We start from the raw sequence: 21,493 nt of genomic DNA, 5'->3' as shown, positions 1-21,493 counted from the left end.
TGAAAAAAAGAAAAAGAAAAAAAGAAAGAAAGAAAAAAAACCCCCAAACAACCCCTAAGATAGTTTTGTGGCCTATCAGATCTATCCTGGAGAATGTTCCCTGTGTGCTTGAAAAACGTGTATATTCTGCTGCTGCTGGATGGAATGTTCTGTGTATATCTTTTAGGTCCATTTGCTCTGAAGTATGGTTCAATTCCATTTTTCCTTATTGATTTCTAGTCTGGAAGATCTATCCATGGTTAACAGTGGGGTATCTGAAATCTTCCATAAAATTACTATATTATTTCTTCTCTATGATCTGTTATTAATTACTTAATGTAGTTTGGTGGTCAGGTGTTGAGAATGGATATATTTATAATTTGCTTACATCTTCTTGGTGTATTAACCCCTTTGTCAGCATATAATGATCTTCTTGGACTCTTGTCACCCTTTTTGGCTTCAAGTCTATTTTGTTGGATATTGAGTATGGCTATGCTCGCCTTCTTTCTGTTTCTGTTTGCTTGGAATATCATTTTCCATGCTTTCGACGTGAGCCTGTGTGTGTCTTAGAGCTGCAATGAGTCTCCGGTGGGCAGCACAGACTTGGGTCTTGTGGCCTTATTTGCTTTAAACATTTTTAATAAAAAAAATTTTTTTTAATGTTTATTTTTGAGAGAGAGAGAGACAGAGACAGACAGAAAGAGAGAGAGTGTGGGGGGGAGGGGCAGAGAGAGAGGGAGACACAGAACCCGAAGCAGGCTCCAGGCTCTGAGCTTGAATCCACAAACCGTGAGATCGTGACCTGAGCCGAAGTGGGACGCTCGACCGACTGAGCCACCCAGGCACCTTGGGTCTTGTGGCTTTAATCCATCCAGCAGCTCTGTGCCTTTAGGTTGGTGAGTTCAGTCCCATTAAGAGAGATTACGGACATGTGAGCACGGGCTACCGCCCTTTTATCTTCTGCCTTCTGGTTATTCTGTCTCTCTACTGTTTTTCCTTCTGTCTCTGTCTACCTTCATACGTTGACAGCCTTCCATTTTCTCAGTCTCCCCCTTTTCGCGGTTTGTGTGTCTGTGCTAGATTTTTGCTTCACGGTTACCACGAGGTTTACGTTAAACATTGATGGAATAGTCCCTTTTCTGCTGAAAGCAATTTCTCTTCATTGGCTTATAAGAGTTCCATCCGTTTGCTCTCCCCCTTTTATATTTTTGATGTCACAAATGATCTCTTTTTAAAGGTGCTATGATTTTGTTCCCAAGTTGTCACAGCCGTAAGTTATGTCTAATTCTCTTTTTCTTTACCCTTTATGAGTTAAGAGTTTAATACACCATTCTAGGCGTGCCTGGGTGGCTCAGCTGGTTGAGCATCCAACTCTCGATTTCAGCTCGGGTTGTGATCTCATCGTTCATGAGATCGAGCCCGGCATCGAGCTCTGTGCTGAGAGTGTGAAGCCTGCTTGGGTTTCTCTCTCCCTCTCTCTCTGCCCCTCCCCCACTTGTGTGAGCACGCTCCCTCTCTCAAAAAAAGGAAACGTTCGGAAGAGTTTGATATACCATCCTAAAACGCAGCTACAGAATTCCGATTCTATTTATCACCTTTAGTTATTACTATTTTCACAGCAGCTCCACAATGAGGGCTGCTCGTCCCTTGAGGTAAATCTCATCTGTCACCAGTAAGCGCTCCACCGGCACGGAGATGTCTCTGTGGGCCCCTGAGCAAGCCCGTTCTGGGGCCAGGTGCGAAGAACACGCTCAGTCAGTGTCGCATGAAGTCTGGCCTGTGGTCCCAGTGTCTTTCTCTACGAACGCTGTGATGACCTCCCCTCAAAATAGATGGGAAAAACTCATCTCTTGGCTGAAGTACAGAGAAAAATGAAACAGGCGAACGTGCCTCGACGTGGGCTTTGGCCATCCGTCCCCAGGGTCCACCAGCCTCCAGAGACTTGCTGTGTGGTTACCACGCTTCACACGCTCGCTCTTTTGCTGAAGCTTGGTCCTGTCTACCCAGCACGAATTGAAACCATTAACCCAAGACTACGATAAAATGCTTCTGGAAATCCAAACTCCACAAACTGGCACCTTTTAAGAAAGTATGCGGTAAGGGCGTCAGAGTACTCACTCATGGCCTGGTCAAGATTCATATTGTTGCTCCTCAAGGCCTCTTCAGCTGGTTCTCTCTGTGTGGGAAAACAGAACTTTAATGAAGATTACGCCTCGACGGTAACAAAAAAGCTAGTAGAGAATTCGATCACTATTAGCTTAGAGAAATGATTACGGCTGACGTAACATTACTGGGTTTTGGAACCGGAAACACTGCCCTTCGTTGGCGAGGCTAGACACAAACGTCTTCTAAGTAAAGGCACTTCGAGTAAGAACACGCGCCGGGTCGACTTTTAAAGAACTTGCATCTGACACTTTAAAAACAAAACGTGCGGGGTCCGTGGAATCTTGTCGTGGACCCCACACCACAGTGAGTAGCAAGGGTTCGGCAAGGATGAACTCTCTGCCGGAACGACTTTGGGAACGTCCCGGCAGCCAGTCAGAGCACAGAGCTCCACTCTCCACTGCGCGGACTCTGGGCCCTGCTGTTGCCCGCTCGCCACCAGGCAACGTACAAAAGACCAAAACGAAACAAGCAGATGCACGTTGATAACTATTCACGTTCCTAGGAACGGAACAGATGCGTGTCAGTGTGTGCGAGCACCACGGTGCAAATGGGGACTCCCGGGCAGGCCGCCGGTGTCCCGCCCGCGCTCTCACGCGGGAAGGGGCTGGGCCACCCCCGGGTCTGCGGCCTGCCCAGTGACAGAGGGCGTGTGCCCGACGCGAGGCATGTCGTTTCTGGACCGGGCCGTTCTGGACCCATTCTTCAGGAACATCCACAGAAATCAAAGACAGATGTTCACTTGAGTAACGATCTGGAAAGAAGACCTTTGAAGGGAAGACCGAACAGACCCAGGGGATATCCCTCAGGAGCTGAACTCCTGCGTTAGGATCTCAGGAACGGGATGCCTCATGGCACATTTTCGGGGGACACCGTACAATCTGAACTCTCCCTACATGTGACCCGAGACTCGGGCACTCAATAGGACTGGTTAGGACTCTTTTTTCTGGACCCGGCGCTTTGGTACTTGATCCCAAGTTTTCTCTTGTGATCTCTGTCAATCCACCGCATAAACTAACGAAAATTCACTTTTAATTATAATTTAAAAGAAAATGCAGAGCTGTAGAAGCCAAAGAAAGGAACGATCACGCGGCATGTTTTATTCCAGAAAGCTCGCACACCCTACTTGATGGAATGGTGTGGATGCTCGCTCTGGTTGAAAGCAACGGTCCCTAGACAGAAGCACTCGGGTAAAAGGGGAATTTACGAGTTAGGCTGCATGAACACTCTCCTCCCTCAAAAGTCTCGCTTGTTACGTGTGACAACCGCGGGCAGGACACAATCAGGGCCATGCATGGCAGCACACGCGGAGGGAAGCAGTAAAAATAAGACACCAGTCACCGGGAAGCCCATGTCCGTGAGTTGTTTGATCAGCCGGTTCATGATCCAGGCCTCGTCCTGCTTGCCAGACGTTTTCATGCCCTAGGACAAAGTGTGGGTCACGGGTTAATACGTTTCTTCTAGACACAGGAGCGGCCTAAACTTCACGGTGATTTCAAGTTAGAGACTCTTTCTGTATTAACGTCGAGCGATGCTGTGCTCCAGAGTCCCTGACTGCTTCGTGGCTAGTACTGCGGAATGCTTTAGGGTGCGCGTGCAAGTTGGCGTACGTGTGTAATTTAAGGACTTTAAAAAAGCAAGATAATTATTTTTCTTCCCCAGAGAATTAATTTAGTTCATCACAAATGTGTGCCACTTCCATTATCAAATAATCCTAAGCGCTCCTTTGAACACGGCCCTATGCTAATACTATGTGAAGTTTACTAAAAATTACATGTTTTCTGCCCTTTTATAAGCTTTACTGTCAAAGATGACAAAATGCAGGGGGTTCATTCCAACAGAATGAAAAGGCAACAAGATGAAAGGAACAAAAAGCCTGTTAATTTTATTGACTATTCACTGCTTGCAGCCCTTGGGGTAGAGAAGACATAAATGGCAAACGTCAGTGAGGGAGAAGATGAAGAGAAGAGGAGAAGCGATCACAAAAAGCAAGCTAGGGCAGCAGAGGAGGGGAGCGGGGGGGGGGAGCACAGGGCAGGGGAGAAGGGGAGCACAGGGGAGTGGAGAGGAGCACAGGGCAGCGGGGGAGGGGAGAAGGGGAACACAGGGCATCGGAGGAGGGGAGCACAGGGCAGCAGAGGAGGGGAGCACAGGGCAGTGGAGGAGGGGAGGGGAGCGCAGGGCAGCACAGGAGGGGACGGGAGCACAGGGCGGGGGGGGGAGGGGGGGGAGAAGGGGAGCCACAGGGCAGCGGAGGAGGGGAGGGGAGCGCAGGGCAGCACAGGAGGGGACGGGAGCACAGGGCAGGAGGGGGGGGAGGGGGGGGGAGAAGGGGAGCCACAGGGCAGCGGAGGAGGGGAGGGGAGCGCAGGGCAGCACAGGAGGGGACGGGAGCACAGGGCAGCGGGGGGGGGGGGGGGGGGGGGGGAGAAGGGGAGCCACAGGGCAGCGGAGGAGGGGAGGGGAACACAGGGCAGCACAGGAGGGGACGGGAGCACAGGGCAGCAGAGGAGGGGAGCACAGGGCAGCGGAGGAGGGGAGAAGGGGAGCACAGGTCAGCAGAGGAGGGGAGGGGAGCACAGGGCAGCAGAGGAGGGGAGGGGAGCACAGGGCAGCGGAGGAGAGGAGGGGAGTGCAGGGCAGAGGAGGAGGGGAGCATGGGGCAGCCCACAAGGGCTGGGCGAGGATGTTAAGTTTTCTCAGTGACGTCCCTCCTCTTCCAACAACTACAAAGGTTCTAACCATGTGTTCACACCGGGGAAAGAACACCCTCCTCTAAAATCACTCCTCACGGCGCTTGTCCAAATGGAGCCTGCCGTTAACTGCAGAATGGGGTCTGTGTGGCGATATTAAACCAACCAACGGGCGCTCTTTCCTCGAGGAAGTGCTTATCTGGAGGCGCCTGGAATCACTGCCGGGGCCGGAGGTGCCAAGAGTACACGGTGTTTTAATTTACCTGTTTCGTGTTCCTGGTGCCGTCATTAACTGGGTTGTTTGCCAGCCCAGCCGAAAAAAGACTCCTCGTCTGAGGTCTGTAATTGCTTCCGCTCCTGATGAAGCGAGCCCTGATTCTAGGTTCTGGGTTCTGCTACTGCTAATGAAATGCTCTGCTGAATTAATGTTCTGAACAGGTAACACCTTCGTAGGGTTCGGATGGAGACACAGGGTGCGCGCAAAGTGCCTTCTTCCTACCTCACCTTCCGTCCGCTCGCCTCCCGCTCGCTCTTCGCACGCGCGGGCGTGCGCACGCTTTCGCTCCCCGGCCCCACAAAGGTGTGCAGCGCGCGCTTCTCTGTCCCTTGCCTTCTCATTTGACAGCCTATTTTGGTGGTCTTTTCAGATGAATACAGGGAGACTTCCTTTATAAAAATCTGTTCAGCTTTCCCTGGTATGGATGTGGGGCGACTCAGTCACCCCACTAACGTACATTTAACCATCACTTTTTTCCCTACAAAAACGCGACAGGAGAAGACGGTGTACAGGTGCCATCTGCTACGCCCGTGACAGGCAGAAGCACCACATCCCGGCGCTGGCCCATCTGTAACCGCGACAGATGACGCCAAACCGCCCTCCGCGGGGGCCCCACCGACTTAGAGTCCCGCCAGTGACGTGGGAGAGGGCTGCTTTTCTCACAGCTTTGCGGACAGAACCCGCTTACTCAACGCTGGGGGCTCTGCTGGTCCGAGAGATGAAAAGTGGCATCTCCCAGTGTTGTTTTAACTTGAACTCTTTCCGCAGGGCAGGCTGAAGGTCCCTTCAAGTGTTGAAGAGCTGTCAGTGTTTGTTTTCTAGGGAGCATCTACTTATATTCTTTGCTCATTTTTCTATGGAGCAATCTACTTATCGATTAAAAAAACACGTCAGTTTGTAGGGCCTTTATGTATATATCAGGGAGATCAGCCCTCTGCACGATATGATACAAATATGTTTTTCCAGCTTGTCTTTTGATTTTATGGTATTTTCTGCCGTGCGCTTTTTTAAAAAAAATGTTTACTTATTTTTGAGAGGGGGAGGGCAGAGACAGAGGGAGACACGGAATCCGAAGCAGGCTCCAGGCTCCAAGCTGTCAGCACAGAGCCCGAAGCGGGGCTTAAACCCATGGACTGCGAGGCCATGACCTGAGCTGAAGTCAGACACTTAACCGACTGAGCTTCCCCCCCGCTCCACGTACCCCTGTCATGCACGGTTTTACTGAAGTCTGTAAATCTTTCAGGACTGAAAGTTTTGTAAATTTGATGATTTTTAGATTTTTCTCATAGTTAGAAAGGCCGCTCACTCCTGCTCTAAGATAGTTTTTAAAATTCTTTCACATTTTTATATTTGTATTTATCATATTTAAATTTGTGATCTACTTGGAATTTATCTCGGTGCTTATACGAGTTATGGATCTCACTTAAATGTTTTTCAAATGGCTGCCATTTATTGCAAAACCACTTAATGATGTACCTCAGGAGTCTTCACACTTAATGGTGTCAGGACCAATCCCATTACTCTGTCTTAAAGATTCTTTTTTTTTTTTAATGTTTATTTTTTATTTTTGAGGGAGAGAGAGCGCAAGTGTGGCAGGGGCAGGGAGGGAGGGAGACGCAGAACCCGAAGCAGGTTTGAGGCTCCGAGCCGTCAACACAGCCCTACGTGGGGCTTGATTCCACAAACCGTGAGACCATGACCTGAGCCGAAGTCGGACGCTTAACCGACTGAGCCACCCAGGTGCCCCAAGATCGAGGATTCTAAAGAAATTCTGTTGATATGTTGATCGTACTTATCAATATTTACCGTAGGAGAAATTAAAAAAACCACTTATTCATTTGTTTAAAAATTACAACAACAAACCCATCATCAGTTAACGTCCATAACACTGTTTTAGTGGAAACTCGTCTTTTCTGAAAAACGAAACCCTTTAGTGTGAAGAGTGGCACTGTCGTAAGCGCCTGCACGTCCCTACCGTCTGGCTTCCTGGAAGCAGCTGGATTCTCACGTCCGTCTCTGCCTTTACTCTGCTGTGACAGCAGGGCTGGGCAGCGTCCGGATCCCCAGAGGGCCCCAGGGAACTCCCGACCTACCCGCCGCCGCTAACTGGATGCCCCCTCTACCCTGAATGTAGTTTTAAGTGCCGGTCACTTTAGCGTTTCTTTTCTTTAGGGCTGCACGCACCTTTGGGAGTCCTTTTTTGGGGGCGTTCCCCCAGGAGGCGCAGGAGGACGCGCTTTCTTGGGAAGCAGCACTGTTCCACATGCCCCCTTCTTCGTCTTCCCACTGACTGGCACCGAGGTTCATGTCGTCCCCACCACTGCCCCAGCCTTCTTGCATAGATTTCGAAGCTAGAAGGAGAGCACACGTGAACTTCACAAACTCACCCTTCCTCAGGGAGGCGGTGCTGAATTACAGCGCCATTTAGGGGGAGGTGGGACGAGGGGGGTGCCCTGGGAGCTGCCTCTTTACCTCTTCATTTCCCAAGACCGAAGAATTGAATGTCTTGCGGGAGTTACAGAATACACATGCAGATGTGTTCGCATTGTTTTCTCCAGACTCCAGCTATCTGTAGTCTGTGCTGTTACCCACTCCCCTAACCCGCTACAGGACATTTTGAAGCACGGGCTTCCTAACAACAGACCCTGGGGGCCACGGGGGAGGGTGGCACCGTCTGCATGGCAGGTAGCCGGTAATATGCAGAGTCCCGGAAATACCACTGTCCGCCACGCGGTTTTCGAACCCGCAGCGGAAGGTGGGCCAGTGCCCCTCTCACGTGACCAGACCCGAGTCACCTGGGGATCACGAGAAGCGCACAGGTCTGCGGTTGGGCCTGACGTCTATGTTTCGGACACGCTCCCAGAGTAACAGGGTGGAGCCAGTTGAGGCCGTAGGTGGATGGAGCCTTGAGCTGACTACTGAGTTTGGATTTCAGGATGTTATTTCTTCTACTTTTTTTAAGATACAGAGTGATTTCTGGTACAAAAGTTAGCCCACATTTTCACTTCCTGGGAGAAGAAGGCCAAAGATTGAGCGATGATGCAGTTAGCGGGAGTCCGTACGACTATGAGGATAGGACGCTTTTTCAAGGTCGACACGTATACGATGGCGCCTCCGAGGACAAACTGTAAGAACAAACATACTGCCTCGGGACGGCAGGTGAATCTAAGGACCTCCCTGTCTTTTAGGTTTGCATCAACAGGTCACAGGAATGGAATAATCCAGCAGAACGGTGGATATGGGGAGCACACTATCCAGCGCTAGCTAAGTAACACACACAAAACTCATGTAAAACATGGTGGTAAAAATACAAAAATAAAGTTGCATTTTAAGATCTAACAGGTTTAACGATGGCCAAAGAACATACGAAGCTCTCGCAGCCATCTGGACGACGGATCTTAATACCGGACCTGACTCACACGCTTAGGTCCACGCTAACGTCACATGCATCGTGCCGCAAAATCCCCACGCGTCACAGAATTCCACTCGGTAAACGTGATCTGGACGTGTGTGAGAACGCGCGTGGTGCACGTACGCTTATTACACTTTCAGATGACGTGAGGAAAGCGCGGCCTAAGTTTTCTTATCGTCCAAAGAAAAAAAAGAGAACGCGTAAGCCTGGAGCCCCAACGCAGAACGGCGCTCCCAAGAGAGAAGAAGGCAGAAGGGTCTGAGCGCTGTGAAGTCACGTCGGTCTTAAACCCACTCTCAGAAAGGAGAGACGGCGTGCTTCACCTCGTCCTCGTCGCTCAGTGAGCTAGTGAGCTAGCACTGTTGAAGACGGCAGGCACGGGGGGTCCTGCTGCCGTGTAGACGCCACTGACGGCATCCCGCAGCCATGCGCCATGGTGTGGATTCTGGTCGTTAATTTTTCTAAAAAGGGAGCGCACGGGCTTCTGTTAAGAGCTCCTCTGTGTCCGTGTACCAGACGCGGCAAATAGATATTAGTTTTAAAGTATAAACAAAATGAGGAAGGTGTCCTAAAACATTAATTCTTAAAATCCAATGAAAAGTATCCCTCTAACTAAAATATCCTGATCCATTTCTAAAGTGCAGGTCGGACTCACCTGGTTTGCACAGGGCCGGGGCGGCAGTGGGGGCGCCGGCTCTCCCGAAGGTCACGGGCGGCTCCGCGGGCTGGTCCCCCCATCCGCTGCCACTGCTGGGCGGCTTGCCCCACGCTGCGGTGCCGTTGTCAACCAGGGCAGAGGGGGAGGACGGCTCTCCCCAAGAGCTCTCAGCCTTCGAATGGACGTTAGGCATCTCTCCCCAGCCGGATGAGACTGCAAAGGGCACCGCCCGAGAGAGAACGAGATTATTCATGTGATAAAAGTGAAACAGAGAAGAAGTAGAAAAGGTAGTTTCAAGTTCAAAATCATTTCGAGATGATCTATCTTTAGGACGGCTGCCAGGGGAGAGTGGAGAGGAGGCAGTATCTCATCTAATCAGATTTGCTTCGCTTTTTAAAATCACAGTGTTTCCACTCCCGCCCCCACGTGCTTAGAATCGAGAGTCCCTTAAACATTAAAGACCGCTGACCTCGGCATCTGCAGCATAACAGGGTTCAAAAGAATTGTTAAGAAACTGATGTTTAAGAAGCAGCTTTTTCACTTCCAGTATTACAGGTAGCAGCCGAGAAGAAATTTTACGTCACACGTCACGTTATTCTCTTCGAAAACAAACTTACAAGTTGCAAATATGTACTTCACTCTTGCTGGTCTTTAAGACCCACCCTCAAAGACACAGATGGGGGCCGAGAAATGAGACGACGGCAGGTGAAACGTGCAGAGAAAGTAACGGGAAAATCCGCACAGCGCCCGGCAGCACCCGGGCGCGCTGGGAGGTCTTCCCTCCCCCGTGTGCCCAGTGCTGTGAGCATCAGGCTGGCACCCTGCGGGCGTGCCACGGAGGAGACGCGGGTCCCTACTGAGTCCTGAGGGTCGCGGCACTGCTCTCTACAGGTACCGAAGGCGTCACGGGGCCAGAAGGATCTCCCCACTCTCTTCACGCTTCAGTAAGGTAAACATCTCATTTTATTTTATTTTTTAAAGTTCATTCATTTATTTTGAGAGAGAGAGAGAGAGAGAGCGCGTGTGTGTGCGTGTATGTGTCTGCGTGCGCGCAAGTCGGGGAGGGGAGCAGAGAGAGAGAGGGGCAGAGAGAGAATTTCAAGCAGGCTCCTTTGCTGTCAGCGCAGAGCCAGACGCGGGGCTCGATCCCGCGAACTGAGATCGTGACCTGAGCCGAGATCAAGAGTTGGGCGCTTAACTGACTGAGCCGCTCAGGTACCCCAGGAGAAACATTTCACGTCACACACGTGAACTGCGTTTTTCCAGCTCAACCCGTACTTCATTCTGCCTCTGCCTGTAAAGCTTCCTTGACGCTCCCGATCGCCAGTCCTGGCAGCTCACATCAGCTGGAAGTTTCGTATGGACACGGTTTCTCAGCGATGGAAATGCGGACATTTTAAATACTAACTAAAGAATACGAGGCATGCAATACAAATAGTTAACTGTAAATTTTAGGTTATTTGGTGGCAAGTGGATATTATCAATTCTGAAATGTATTTATTTTCTGACTAAAGACAGTATGGAATGAGCTCCCTTGATGCTCTTTATTCTAATAAGATGCTGTAATATTGATTAATGACAAAAGGCCGTGCAACCTATGAATCATTTTAAATTACAAGCTCCATGCTGAGCAATATATTATGTAAATCATTGCCAATAACAGGGAAGTTAGCCCTAATCAGTTATTGTCAGCAACTGCTAACCACACTATTCCCTATAATTACACAGAAAACAATCATGTATATTGGGGAAAGTAGTTTTATAAATTGAAGGGACAAAATTAAATCGGGAAAATTAACATAGCTGACAAAAATTATGGATGTTTTAGGAAGATAAAATAATTTCGGTGTTGCTAAAGGGCAATCAGCTGTAAAAACACTGATTTATTGTGGGTAATTAAATAACAAACTCATTTAAAATTTGTCACCCTTATACTTCCATCTCTTTGAAAGGCACTATGACAAATTACTTAAGGAAGTCAAAATGAAGAATAAATATTAAGACTATGTTAATTACAGTTAATCGATTTTTACCAAGAATTTTCAATTCCTGTTAAAGCGGTGCAAAGGTCTACAGAGCATTTCTATACACAAGGCTAACGGTCTATAAGCGGCACGTTTCAAAACCCTACAAATGGAAGAGTGGCTATTTACCCTCGAATCAAGAGAACAAGATTTCCTTTTTTTTTTTTTTTTTAAGTGGTCAAACAAGAAAGGACTTTATTTCAGCGATGCCAACACTAGGAAGACAGCGGACTAGTTCTCAAAGACCGTCTCCCCAGCAATATTTCCATCTCGAGTTGATCCCTGGCAAGAATACAATCGGCTCACGGTGCCGAACGAACACGTACATCATAACGGGTGCACCACGGACGCTCGAGAGGCCCTGGAAAAAAGAGGTGCTGCAACCTTAAGGCACGCTGGCAAGCTGTGATGCAAAGCAAACACGTTCAGTAGACAGAAAAGAATTCTAAGCACATGCTACTAAAATAATCTCCACTGTTCAGTGCCTGCTGCTGCAGTGAATTCTGGTACGCTTTTTGTTAATAATTTCATAGAGGTTCTCTTATACAGATGGGCTTAATGAGGCAGAATAAATTTCTACTTTACATTCGAAACACTGATACTAGATTTTTCAAAATGGCCCTTCAAACGCTACTGCTTTTGACAGAAGATTTCTGTGCCGTGGGGGTCACGAATTATCCCCCTTCTTCAACTGAACACCTACAGTATTGGGACTGAAAGAACAGTAACAATGAAATGCCACTGGAGTCCGTAGTTTTCATTCAACTTTACGTGCACAGTCTTCATCAGAACGGAGAAAACAAAGTGCCCGTGTGGCACACACACAGCAGACTGGTAGAAAACGAACACAAAGCAGTCATACGGCCGGGAAACAGAACAGACACTCCGTCGGACCAGCGACCCTCATCTTACGTGCTCCAGACAGCGAAATCCACAGAGTGCGTTCTTTCTTTTGTGAAATAAGAAACCAACTCTAGCTTGTTCCACGGGTGCTACCTCTATAGTTTTCTAAGTATGACAGGCAGTCCTTATTGGGAAGAAAGGATCGGTTAGAAAATGGCCTATTAGGGGCGCCTGGGTGGCTCGGTCAGGTGAGCGCCCGACTCGCGTTCCGCTCAGGTCATGCTCCCAGGGTTGTGGGATCGAGCCCCGTGTTGGGCTCCGTGCCAAGCACGGAGCCTGCTTAAGGTTCGCCTTCTCCCCTCCCCCCCCCCCCCCCCCCCCCGCCCCTCTCCCCGGCTCGTGCACTCTAATAATACATTTTTTTAATTAAAAAAAAATGGCCAATTATAATTAAGTGAAGGAAAGATAAAAGACTGAAATTGCATCGACTGAGCACCTGAGTGCCAGCTATGTGCTTGGCATTTCTAGGTACCGACTTGAATATTAACGAGACGGGATTTTGTTCACACCAGTGGCCATCACGCTTACTATAAATTTATTACAATGCTTGCTTGGCCACTGGCTTATGGAGGGACAACGAATAACTGGTAGCTATGGCAACAATTAATTTTTCATATTTGAAATCCAGACAGATATTTACACAGTGAAGCTCTCTATACAGGAGTTTTCGCTCAGTCAGATGGTAAAGTCTCCTACTTTTCTGGATGCCTCGTTTCAAGAGCATTCATTTAAAACTTCTCTTCCAGACTCAAGGGACTCTATGTGAGGGTTACAGATAAGGTCCTTTTTCACTGGCCACGTGGCCTCGAGCTGCTCAGAAGAGCTAGATGTTAGAAAGGGGACGTTTCTTTAGTTTTTATTTGAGTGTGCTAATAGAGATTTTAAACGCGCTCTTTTTCATTGATACAAGGGGGAGCCAAATTGTACTTTTAATGGTCTTCTTCATTCCTTTTGAACCGAAGGTACCTCCAGCAAAAACCTGTGTGCGTATCCCCAGGGTGTGCACTGAGAACTGTCCCTCCCACCTCTCCGGCAGGACGCTTCTGATGCCCTGTTTCTCCTTCTGCTCCAGCCCCGCTTACCACGCCCCCCAAAACACAGGAAAGTGAAGACGCCGCCACCAAACACCCCCTCCCTGCCCCCTCCCCCCCAGTCCCATATCCACAAAAAGCAGACTGCTCAGATGATTCCTCTTAGTAACTACCGTGTGGTGCTTAAAACAGAATCACTCTGGCCGGGGCGGTCCTGGCGATCTCTCTCTGAAGTCGCGGCGTGAGAACAGCTGCGCTCCCGGCAGCACCTGCTGATTCTCTCTGCGGGTGACTCCGTGTTTTGGTCTCATTCTTATACCAAAGGATGATGAAGGGGCGGGGGAGCTGCAGGAAGGACAGCGTTCTCCAGCTTCTGCTCTTTAAGAGACTGGGGGCAACAACACACGCGTCTCGTCAACCTAGGCAGCGGGGTCCTGAATCCAGTTTGTTCCAAGTTTTAGTTTATCGGACGGGTGATAAGCCTCTTCCACGATTAGCTTGCACAGTCTCTGCCTTTGGTTATGATTTTGTGCTGGAAAACTAAGTGATAAAAAAAACCTAAGTAGTATCAGGGGATTAAGTACCCAAGTGCAAAGTGCAGTGGGCCTCTGGCGGAGCCTTCTCCGACCTGCTGGGGGCAGCCACAGTGATTACCCTGGGGCGGGGAGGGGGGGGGGGGTTCCCTGCTGGAATGCCCGGCCAAGGCAGCGGGTAGACACGCCCGAGGAGCTGGGGAGAACAGGTAGTAAAACGGATAAAAAAATCCTGCAATTCGATCAACATGAGCAGTGCGGTCCCAGTTTACCGATCGGCCTATGGCATTAATATTTCACTTCCATTCATTGCTGGAAAACACAGCCCCAAGCAAGGTTTTACGACGACGCTATGCTGCTGGTTTAGCTCGGATCCAGTCTACAATGGCCTTCCTATCTGACGCTAAACTAATTCTATGACTAGCGATCTCTCTACTCCCTGACCCCCCGGTTCCTTTCAAAGCGTCGATCTAAAGGTTTGGGCGAAACCTGAGAGAGTTCACCCTGACATTCTCCCCCAATCTCATTGTTAGATTCAGAGTCTGCAGTGAGGGTTTACTTTACGTCAAAAGTTTAATTAACTGATATTCAACGTTCTCCTGTGTCTGCAAATTGAGTTTTAAGTGTCCAGAACATTTACTTCTAAGTGTATTAATCAGGCCGCGGAGTATTTTTAGGATCCGCGTCCTTCCCTTAGGAACAGAAGTAAACGCTATGCTTGCACTTCCCCACTCTGGGCCACACCTCCAGTGACTGTCAAAGTAACAGACGGGCTCTCCAAAGACTCGGTAGCTCTTTGCCGCATTAGGGCACAAGCGAGCAGGTCCTGCACACCTGGTTCTTGTGAAGTCACGGGCATGTTAAGGAGCAGGTTCTGTGTCGTGCCGTCTTACACGACCCGACTGCCCCACGGGTCCCTCTCCGGCAGCTTATCATCCCTGATCAAGACAGGCAGAGGGACACTCGTCCAGAGTATTACCACGTTCCATCTCCTGAATGGTTTGAAGCAGAGCCAAACAATCCAGTTTATGAAGCTATGTTGCATTTCCTAAATTACCTTCCATTTTCCTCAGGCTCATCAGAAAACAAATTAATATCCGCATAACAAGAATGGGACAAACGTGAGTGTCCTAAGTGTAGCATTTCCTTCTGTCAAACCAGACACACACAAATGTAATTGAGGAAACATATCTTGTAGAAGAGGTCAATACTCTCAAGTGATCATGATCAACAACTTAGAACCCAAGCTCTGACACAGGTGCAAGTCTGTGTGAAACCAGCAAGGCCAACAGCAAGCCGCCGAAAACGTGCAAAAGACCAGCTTTATGAAGAGCAGAAATTTCGTCAGTTGGTCGGGTGCATCAGGTAGTTGCTGGGAGCGCAGAAGCCCGGAAGGTTTACGAAAACCAGTCGGGGCGAGGCTTCGAGCCACGAGGTGACTCACAGCCTGATGGGGGCTATGACCGCTGCTGCCATGAGTGATGTCACAGTCCCCGCCAGGAGGGCCACGGGGCCGACCTTTGCGTGGACGAATGCAGAGGGCCAAAAGGAAGGAGCGAGCTGTCATCGCTAGGAGGCAGCTGGTGTGACGGGGGGACTGCTCCTTCTACAGCCTCAAAGAACAGCTCGGTGCGCCAGGCTGGGAAAGTGACAGGCTTCTACCTCCTGTAACCCCTGAGGGCGACGAGCTCTGCTCTCACTGCACAGAGTGCCTGCTTCAGGCCTGGGACTTGAATCCCTGGGGTGACGTGGGGCAGGAATCATACCTCCGTGTGACAGCTCAGTGGCCCAGATGGAGAGGGACACCGCCGTGAGGGGAGACGTGGGGCAGGACCCCGGCCCACATCACCATCCGCTGAGCTCGGGAGTTTCTGCCCGGAAGACACCGGTCTCACTTTCTGGCCGTCTCCGTCAGGCGGCCAAACACAGCCCGCACCGCCCCCACGCTCTTGCTCTGGCCCCGCGATCGCTCATGCGCGTCAGGCCTGACACCTGCAGGGGACACCAGGGACGCGGAAAACCCCACTGCTACGGTTGCATGGAGCGCATGTCCCTTCCCTTCCACTCGGCGACATCAGGTGCAATTCGTTAAAGGAAAATCACCGGTAAATATTTTTCACGTAGAAGAGAACGATTTGGGCGAGAGCGTCTTTATCGGGGGTGGAGGTCTCACTCTCCGTCTACCACAACACCCGGGGAGAGTAGATCCTAAGGGGAACATCCCAGAGAGGAAAAAAATCACTAATGCAACACGGTTCCAATGTCTGTGGGGCCGTTTCGGACGCAGGCTCGCAGAATGGCGGCGGGCGAGGCGGACACCGCACACCGGGACCTCGCCGCGCATGCGCGCGCCCTCAGTCGGCCACTTTCCACCCGTACGTTGAGGCCCAGGGCCGCGAGGTTCCAGGAGAGGGGGTGCGCAGGTGCACCGCACGTCAGGAACCCCCGGCCCAGGGACACGCTGCGGCGGGAGCTTTTTCCAGAAGACCCTGAGCAGAGGGAGGGGGCGCAAACACAGAGGCTCAAACCGTGACCTGGGAGGAGTGGCACTGGGGTGAGGATTCCCAGAAGAAGTCTTGGGCGGACGGGACACGACAGTTGTGTCACGCAACGCCACACGTGGGGCTAGAGCTCACAACCCTGGGACCAAGAGTCACATGGTCTACGGACTGAGCCAGCCGGGCGCCCCATGACAGCTATTTTTAACCATCAATTCTTCCCAGAGCGCAAACATCCACTGGGGTGCTAATCACACCACAGTCCCCGTGACGTAGCTCATCCATCACCCATCACTCATCATCATCCATCACCTCTGCGCCCGAACCACGTCTCTACGTCCGTATCCTTCCGTTTCTGGCTTCAATTCTCTTGCTTCCCACTTCTCATTCCTTCAAGTTCTTTACATAACATTTCAAAGTGCTTAGAAATGTTAGTTACAACCTGGTAAAAAACAGGAGTCCCGAACCCCAGCGCCCCAGGGAACCAGCCGGTTCATGCACACAGGCCCCCCGTGCAAAGCGCCCGTGACCTCTCAGCGGGGAGGCACGAGAGGCGGGGTGGGGGGGGGGGTGGCAAGCGACGAGGCTCACGGGCTTCCAGGCAGCCGCTCTAGCTGACTGCTGCCGTCCAAATCCAACGTGTCAGAGCTTCCGGGATTTCAAGAGGCCAGAGATCTGGAATTTTATATAAAACGTTTTCGTCATAACTGCTGATTCATACGAAAACCGTGGGCCGATGAAGGCACCTCTGTGGACGTGTTGCAGTCCGCGGCCCACCGGGTTTCTGACCTTTGGTTTGGGGAACGGAGGCGTGTGTGCAGAGGCTGCAAGAGCCTTGAGCTCCAGAGAGGATTCCCCATACGGCGGCCCAGAGCAGAGTGGATCGCCGAGGAATCTCAGGAGGCTGCGGAGGCCACGTCCGGCGGGTGGACCGGCGCAGGGAGGGGTCTGGAGGGCGGTGAACTGAACTGAACTGAACTGACCGCACAAGGGGAGACAGCCCTCCTTCCGCTCTAGCTGCCGGATGCTTACAGCGAAGACCCAACAGCTAGTCACGTGCTCGGCGGCCCTGCCCGAGGTGACGATCTCTGCCCCCTTCGCCCTTGCCCGGCTTCTTCCTCCGCACCGCCGACACCCTGCACAGTCGCTGGCTAACCCGCGAGCCTCGGCCCTCCTTCCCGGATCACACCGCCACCAGGGCAGGGGTTCTGCCTGTTCCTGTTCCCTGCTGTCCCCCAAAGCAGAGCGCGAGCCGGCGCACAGTGGGTCCTAATGAACACACGCTGGGTAAATGAACATCCATCTACTGTGAAACCGACCTCTGGGTCCCAAACGCTGTCCAGCAGCCCTCTGGGGACGCCTGCTGAGCCCTCTGCTCCGTCTCCTACGTGGGCGAATGCGACCCTCGCCTCTGCTCCTGTCCGCCCCGTCTGCACTTGAGGCCGGGGTCCTTGACACCCTCAGAGAAAAAGAATCCCGGAAGGCGTCTGTCACCCTCTGGCCACAGACACTCGGGCCTCCTCCCGGCTGGATGCAGGGAGCCCCTCCCTTTGCATTTACTCTCCCTCTCTACTGGCTCCTTTCTGTCAGTCTTCAAACAACAAGCTGAGTTCTACCGTCTTAAACAAAACCTCGGCTCCCGACCCTGCCCTCGACTCCTGCCGCTCTCCCCCCGCTGTGCCTGCCGCCCAAGCTGTGGCTGGGACCGGCTTCCACAACCAGCCTCTGCCACATCTCCATGGGACAGATGTCTCCCGCCGTGCTCCCGGGTGAGTCAGCGAGGGACATGCCTACCGGCCCGCTTGCCAGAGCTCCGAACCCCCCGTGCTCGCCTTTCCTCTTTGTTCCCACACCTGGTTTCCAAGCCCGGTTGCCACCTCTGTCTCCATGGTGCTTTCCAGCCACCGTCCCAACCCAGGCCACCATCACCATCAAGACCCTGGCTGAGCTTGGCTCTTCCTCTCCCGCTTTGCTTCCCACTGATTTTTCTAGTTGGGACGATTCTACAAAGAGGTCTGATCATTCAATCTGTGAAGCTTCTCACCGGCCTCTCAGAAACCCCTGGGTACAACCTGGCTCCTTCAGGGGCCTGGAAGGCCCGGCCCAATCTTGCCTTGGCCCCTCTCCAGCTCCTGTCTGCAAGGCCTGCCACCCCACCCCTTGCCCCAACCCCAGATCCCTGTGAACTTCTTTCTGTTCCTCCCACACGCCGCCTCTTCTCCGGCGTGGACCTTCTCGAGCGCTCGCCCCTCCATCCGAAACACTCCTCTGCGCTGCTGCCCGACGTCGGCTCAGCCCCGACCCCTCGTGGTCCAAACCCTGGTTGGAGGCCATCCTACGTGCCGTACTTTGCTGGCCCTGACTATCGGGCACCATGCTCAAGTAGTCCAGGCGCGTGGAGGTTCAAAGAGGGCAGAGCTCCTGTCTTCCACACCGTTACATGCCTGGCACACAAGAGTGTTCAACGATGTATTTCCAGTGAGTGTAGGTCAAATAAAAGGATAAAGGCACCAGTTCTAGAAGCATTCGTGTAGGTGGGTGTGAGAGCGTGGTACCAGGCGGTGGGGGTGCCCAACGATTCTCCCTTCGTATCTGTTTCAATGATGTTGGGTGGTCAGAGCGATCTTTTTTGAACCCACATCTCTGCACAGGACAGAGTCAACAGCCACTCAACATCCATTCTCCTGCCTTCTGTGAGGCTCACAGTTAAAACACGTCACCTTCCAGACTCCCTTGCGTTGGATTGTGGATGCAAATTCTGTTCCACATATAAGGTGACCGACTGAGTGACCGTGAAGAAAGGACTCTATCTTTAGTGTTGTCTTTATGGCGCGTTTACGAAAATTTCGGGATTCCAGTAGAAAACTGGAAGGAATCACGGATACGCTGATTACAGAATCAGGAAACAATAAGATCTCAACAGGTTAGGGGACTGGAATCCAACGTTTACTGGGTGCAAAGTTCTACGCTTGGGACCAAGGGGCCAAGTGCACAAGGAACAGTCCTGAGCAAGGAAGGGCTTCGTAGCAGTCGTAACGAAAAGAGGTACTTCAGACTTTAAGCCGAATTTAAGAAAAACAGTGTGACGCGGCTCCAAAAGGCTAAAGGAAACTTAGAGCGCATCACAAGGAGTAGGATTCTGAGGAGGGAAGGAGGTTACAGCCTCACCTGATTCTGCGCTCGCTCGTTAGAGCCACACGCGTAAACCCACGACATCAGTTCTGGGCACAAAGACCCTCCTCGCCAGCTAACAGCTTATCCGGAGGACAAACAAAAAGGAGTTAAGACCATGACCGTGGGGGCGCCTGGGTGGCTCAGTCGGTAAAGCGGCCGACTTCGGCTCAGGTCACGATCTCGCGGTCCGTGGGTTCGAGCCCCGCGTCGGGCTCTGTGCTGACAGCTCGGGGCCTGGAGCCTGTTTCAGATTCTGTGTCTCCCTCTCTCTGACCCTCCCCCGTTCATGCTCTGTCTCTCTCTGTCTCAAAAATAAATAAACGTTAAAAAAAAATTAAAAAAACAAAACAAACAAAAAAAACCATGACCGTGAGGAGGAGCTCTAAGGAGCCAGGAAGACGTCCCGGAGAACGGGTAGACGGAACAGGACTATGTGCCACACTGCCGCTCGAAATTCTGCGATATGGGACAAGAGGGCCTGCCGTGCTTTGGGCAGTCCCCAAGGACGGCACTACACGAGCAATTACAGAAGCCAGAGGGAGGCTGGTGACGGCACCGCCTGAGGAGACATGACAGCCAGAGCAGCAGGCGAGAAGGGCGCTGGGCGGGAGGGGGCCTCCCCGGTACGGTGGGGGGACCCTGACGCAGAGGCTTCTAGCTGTGTGGGGGGCGTGCAGGACGGGGGGGGGGGGCCCTGACTTGGACTGTACTCTCCTTCTGGTTCTTCTGTACCTGGGACTCTGTGATTCGGGGGCCCGGTTAGGGGCCACTGATTAGGCAGGCTCCACGCCCGGGGCAGTAAGGCTGTGCGTGCCACGCACCGACGTCCCAGCTAGAAAGCGGGGCCGCTGCCCGCTCCCGTCACAAAGCCCGGCTGGATCTTATCTGGACCCCATGCGGTGAGCACTGTGTGTTCATCCTGTCACAATCCCCGCTCCCTGGGGGGAAGATTCTGGTCTGGGCCTCCTTCCTGCCGCCAGCGTCCAGCAGAGTGCCTTGCGCAAAGCAGGAACTCAAAACCCAAGGTTTAGTCTAATTTTAGGATTTTTCTTCCGACTGGAATCACAACGTGCCTTGTATTGTATAATGCCACTCCCGCTACACGCACGATTTCATCTCAGCGCAACCACGCATCAGGAACGCCCGCGGAGCTCTAAAGCTACCCGCGAACAGGCTTCCCGCAGACCCACGTCGCCAGAGACGCTGGTGACCGGTCCCCCGGCCCCCAAGCACTTCTAACCAAGGCCGGGCTGGAGGACCACTGGCTCATCCCGTAAGGAAACGAAGACTGTTGCAAGGAAACACCAGCTAACGCAACGGTCCCCGGTCTTTTCCCGAACGGGGGGTATTTCTTCTTTACTCTCCTTAACACTGGAAGTGCCGAACCTCTCTGTCTCTCTCGGGTAGAATGAAAGCTATCAGAGAATCCCACTTTATTTATTCTCCGGGGATAATATTTAAGTACGATGCTACAAGGCGAAGGGCACTTAAATCAATGTCCTCTGCTACCTAAAAAGGCCACGGGGATACGTACACACCCGTGCTAGGAACAAGCGATCTCGCGTAAGTTCGAGAGTCACCTAAAGGGCCCGCCATACCTGGACCGAGCAGCGGCGATCGACTCAGCTGGGCGCCGGCCTGGTGTGACGGCGGCGTCTCGACCACGTCCGTGCTGCTGCTCGTGGTGGTGGTGGTGGTGGTGGCGGCGGCCGTGGTACTGCTCTGCATGCCCGGGTTGTTTCTATCCCACATGTTTACAGTTTTATTATTGTAGTTGCTCGGGTCACCCCAAGCTGAGGTACCATCATCGATTTCCATTTTGCGTCGGATGGATGGCGGAGAAGGCTCCTCCCAGCCCGTGGCCTCACTGTTGTCCTTCTGTTTGACAGGGACCGGACCCCCGATCCACCCGGTTCCCGTCTGCTTAACGGAAGCGGCTCCTCCCCAGTTACTCACATTGCTGTCTTGGGGTTTGCCCGCCCAGTTCTGTTGGGGGCCGGGTTTTAAAGACTCTCCCCAGTTTGTCCCTGGATTCACCTTTGCGTTTGTGCCATTACCCCAGCCACTGGTCCCAGACCTGGTAGCGTCGTTCCAACCAGACCCTGACCGATTACTGTCGGCATCCCATCCAGAGCCGTTTTTTTTTCC

The 21,493-nt window shown here is 51.9% G+C and overlaps 1 protein-coding gene across 1 annotated transcript in view; it reads right to left on the bottom strand.

The window, feature by feature from the left end:
* Positions 1 to 21,493, bottom strand: part of TNRC6C (trinucleotide repeat containing adaptor 6C) — a 95,926-nt gene that overhangs the window by 31,588 nt on the left and 42,845 nt on the right. Inside the window, 5 exon segments of the mRNA XM_042915890.1 lie at positions 2,098 to 2,155; positions 3,484 to 3,564; positions 7,297 to 7,463; positions 9,180 to 9,395; positions 20,944 to 21,493. Of these exon segments, the coding sequence (XP_042771824.1) occupies positions 2,098 to 2,155; positions 3,484 to 3,564; positions 7,297 to 7,463; positions 9,180 to 9,395; positions 20,944 to 21,493 (1,072 nt within the window).

Source organism: Panthera leo, chromosome E1, assembly GCF_018350215.1.
Source record: "Panthera leo isolate Ple1 chromosome E1, P.leo_Ple1_pat1.1, whole genome shotgun sequence".
In the NCBI taxonomy this organism is placed as follows: Eukaryota; Metazoa; Chordata; class Mammalia; order Carnivora; family Felidae; genus Panthera; species Panthera leo.
The sequence above is the reverse complement of the archived record's forward strand: the minus strand, read 5'-3'. Positions and strand labels throughout refer to the sequence as shown.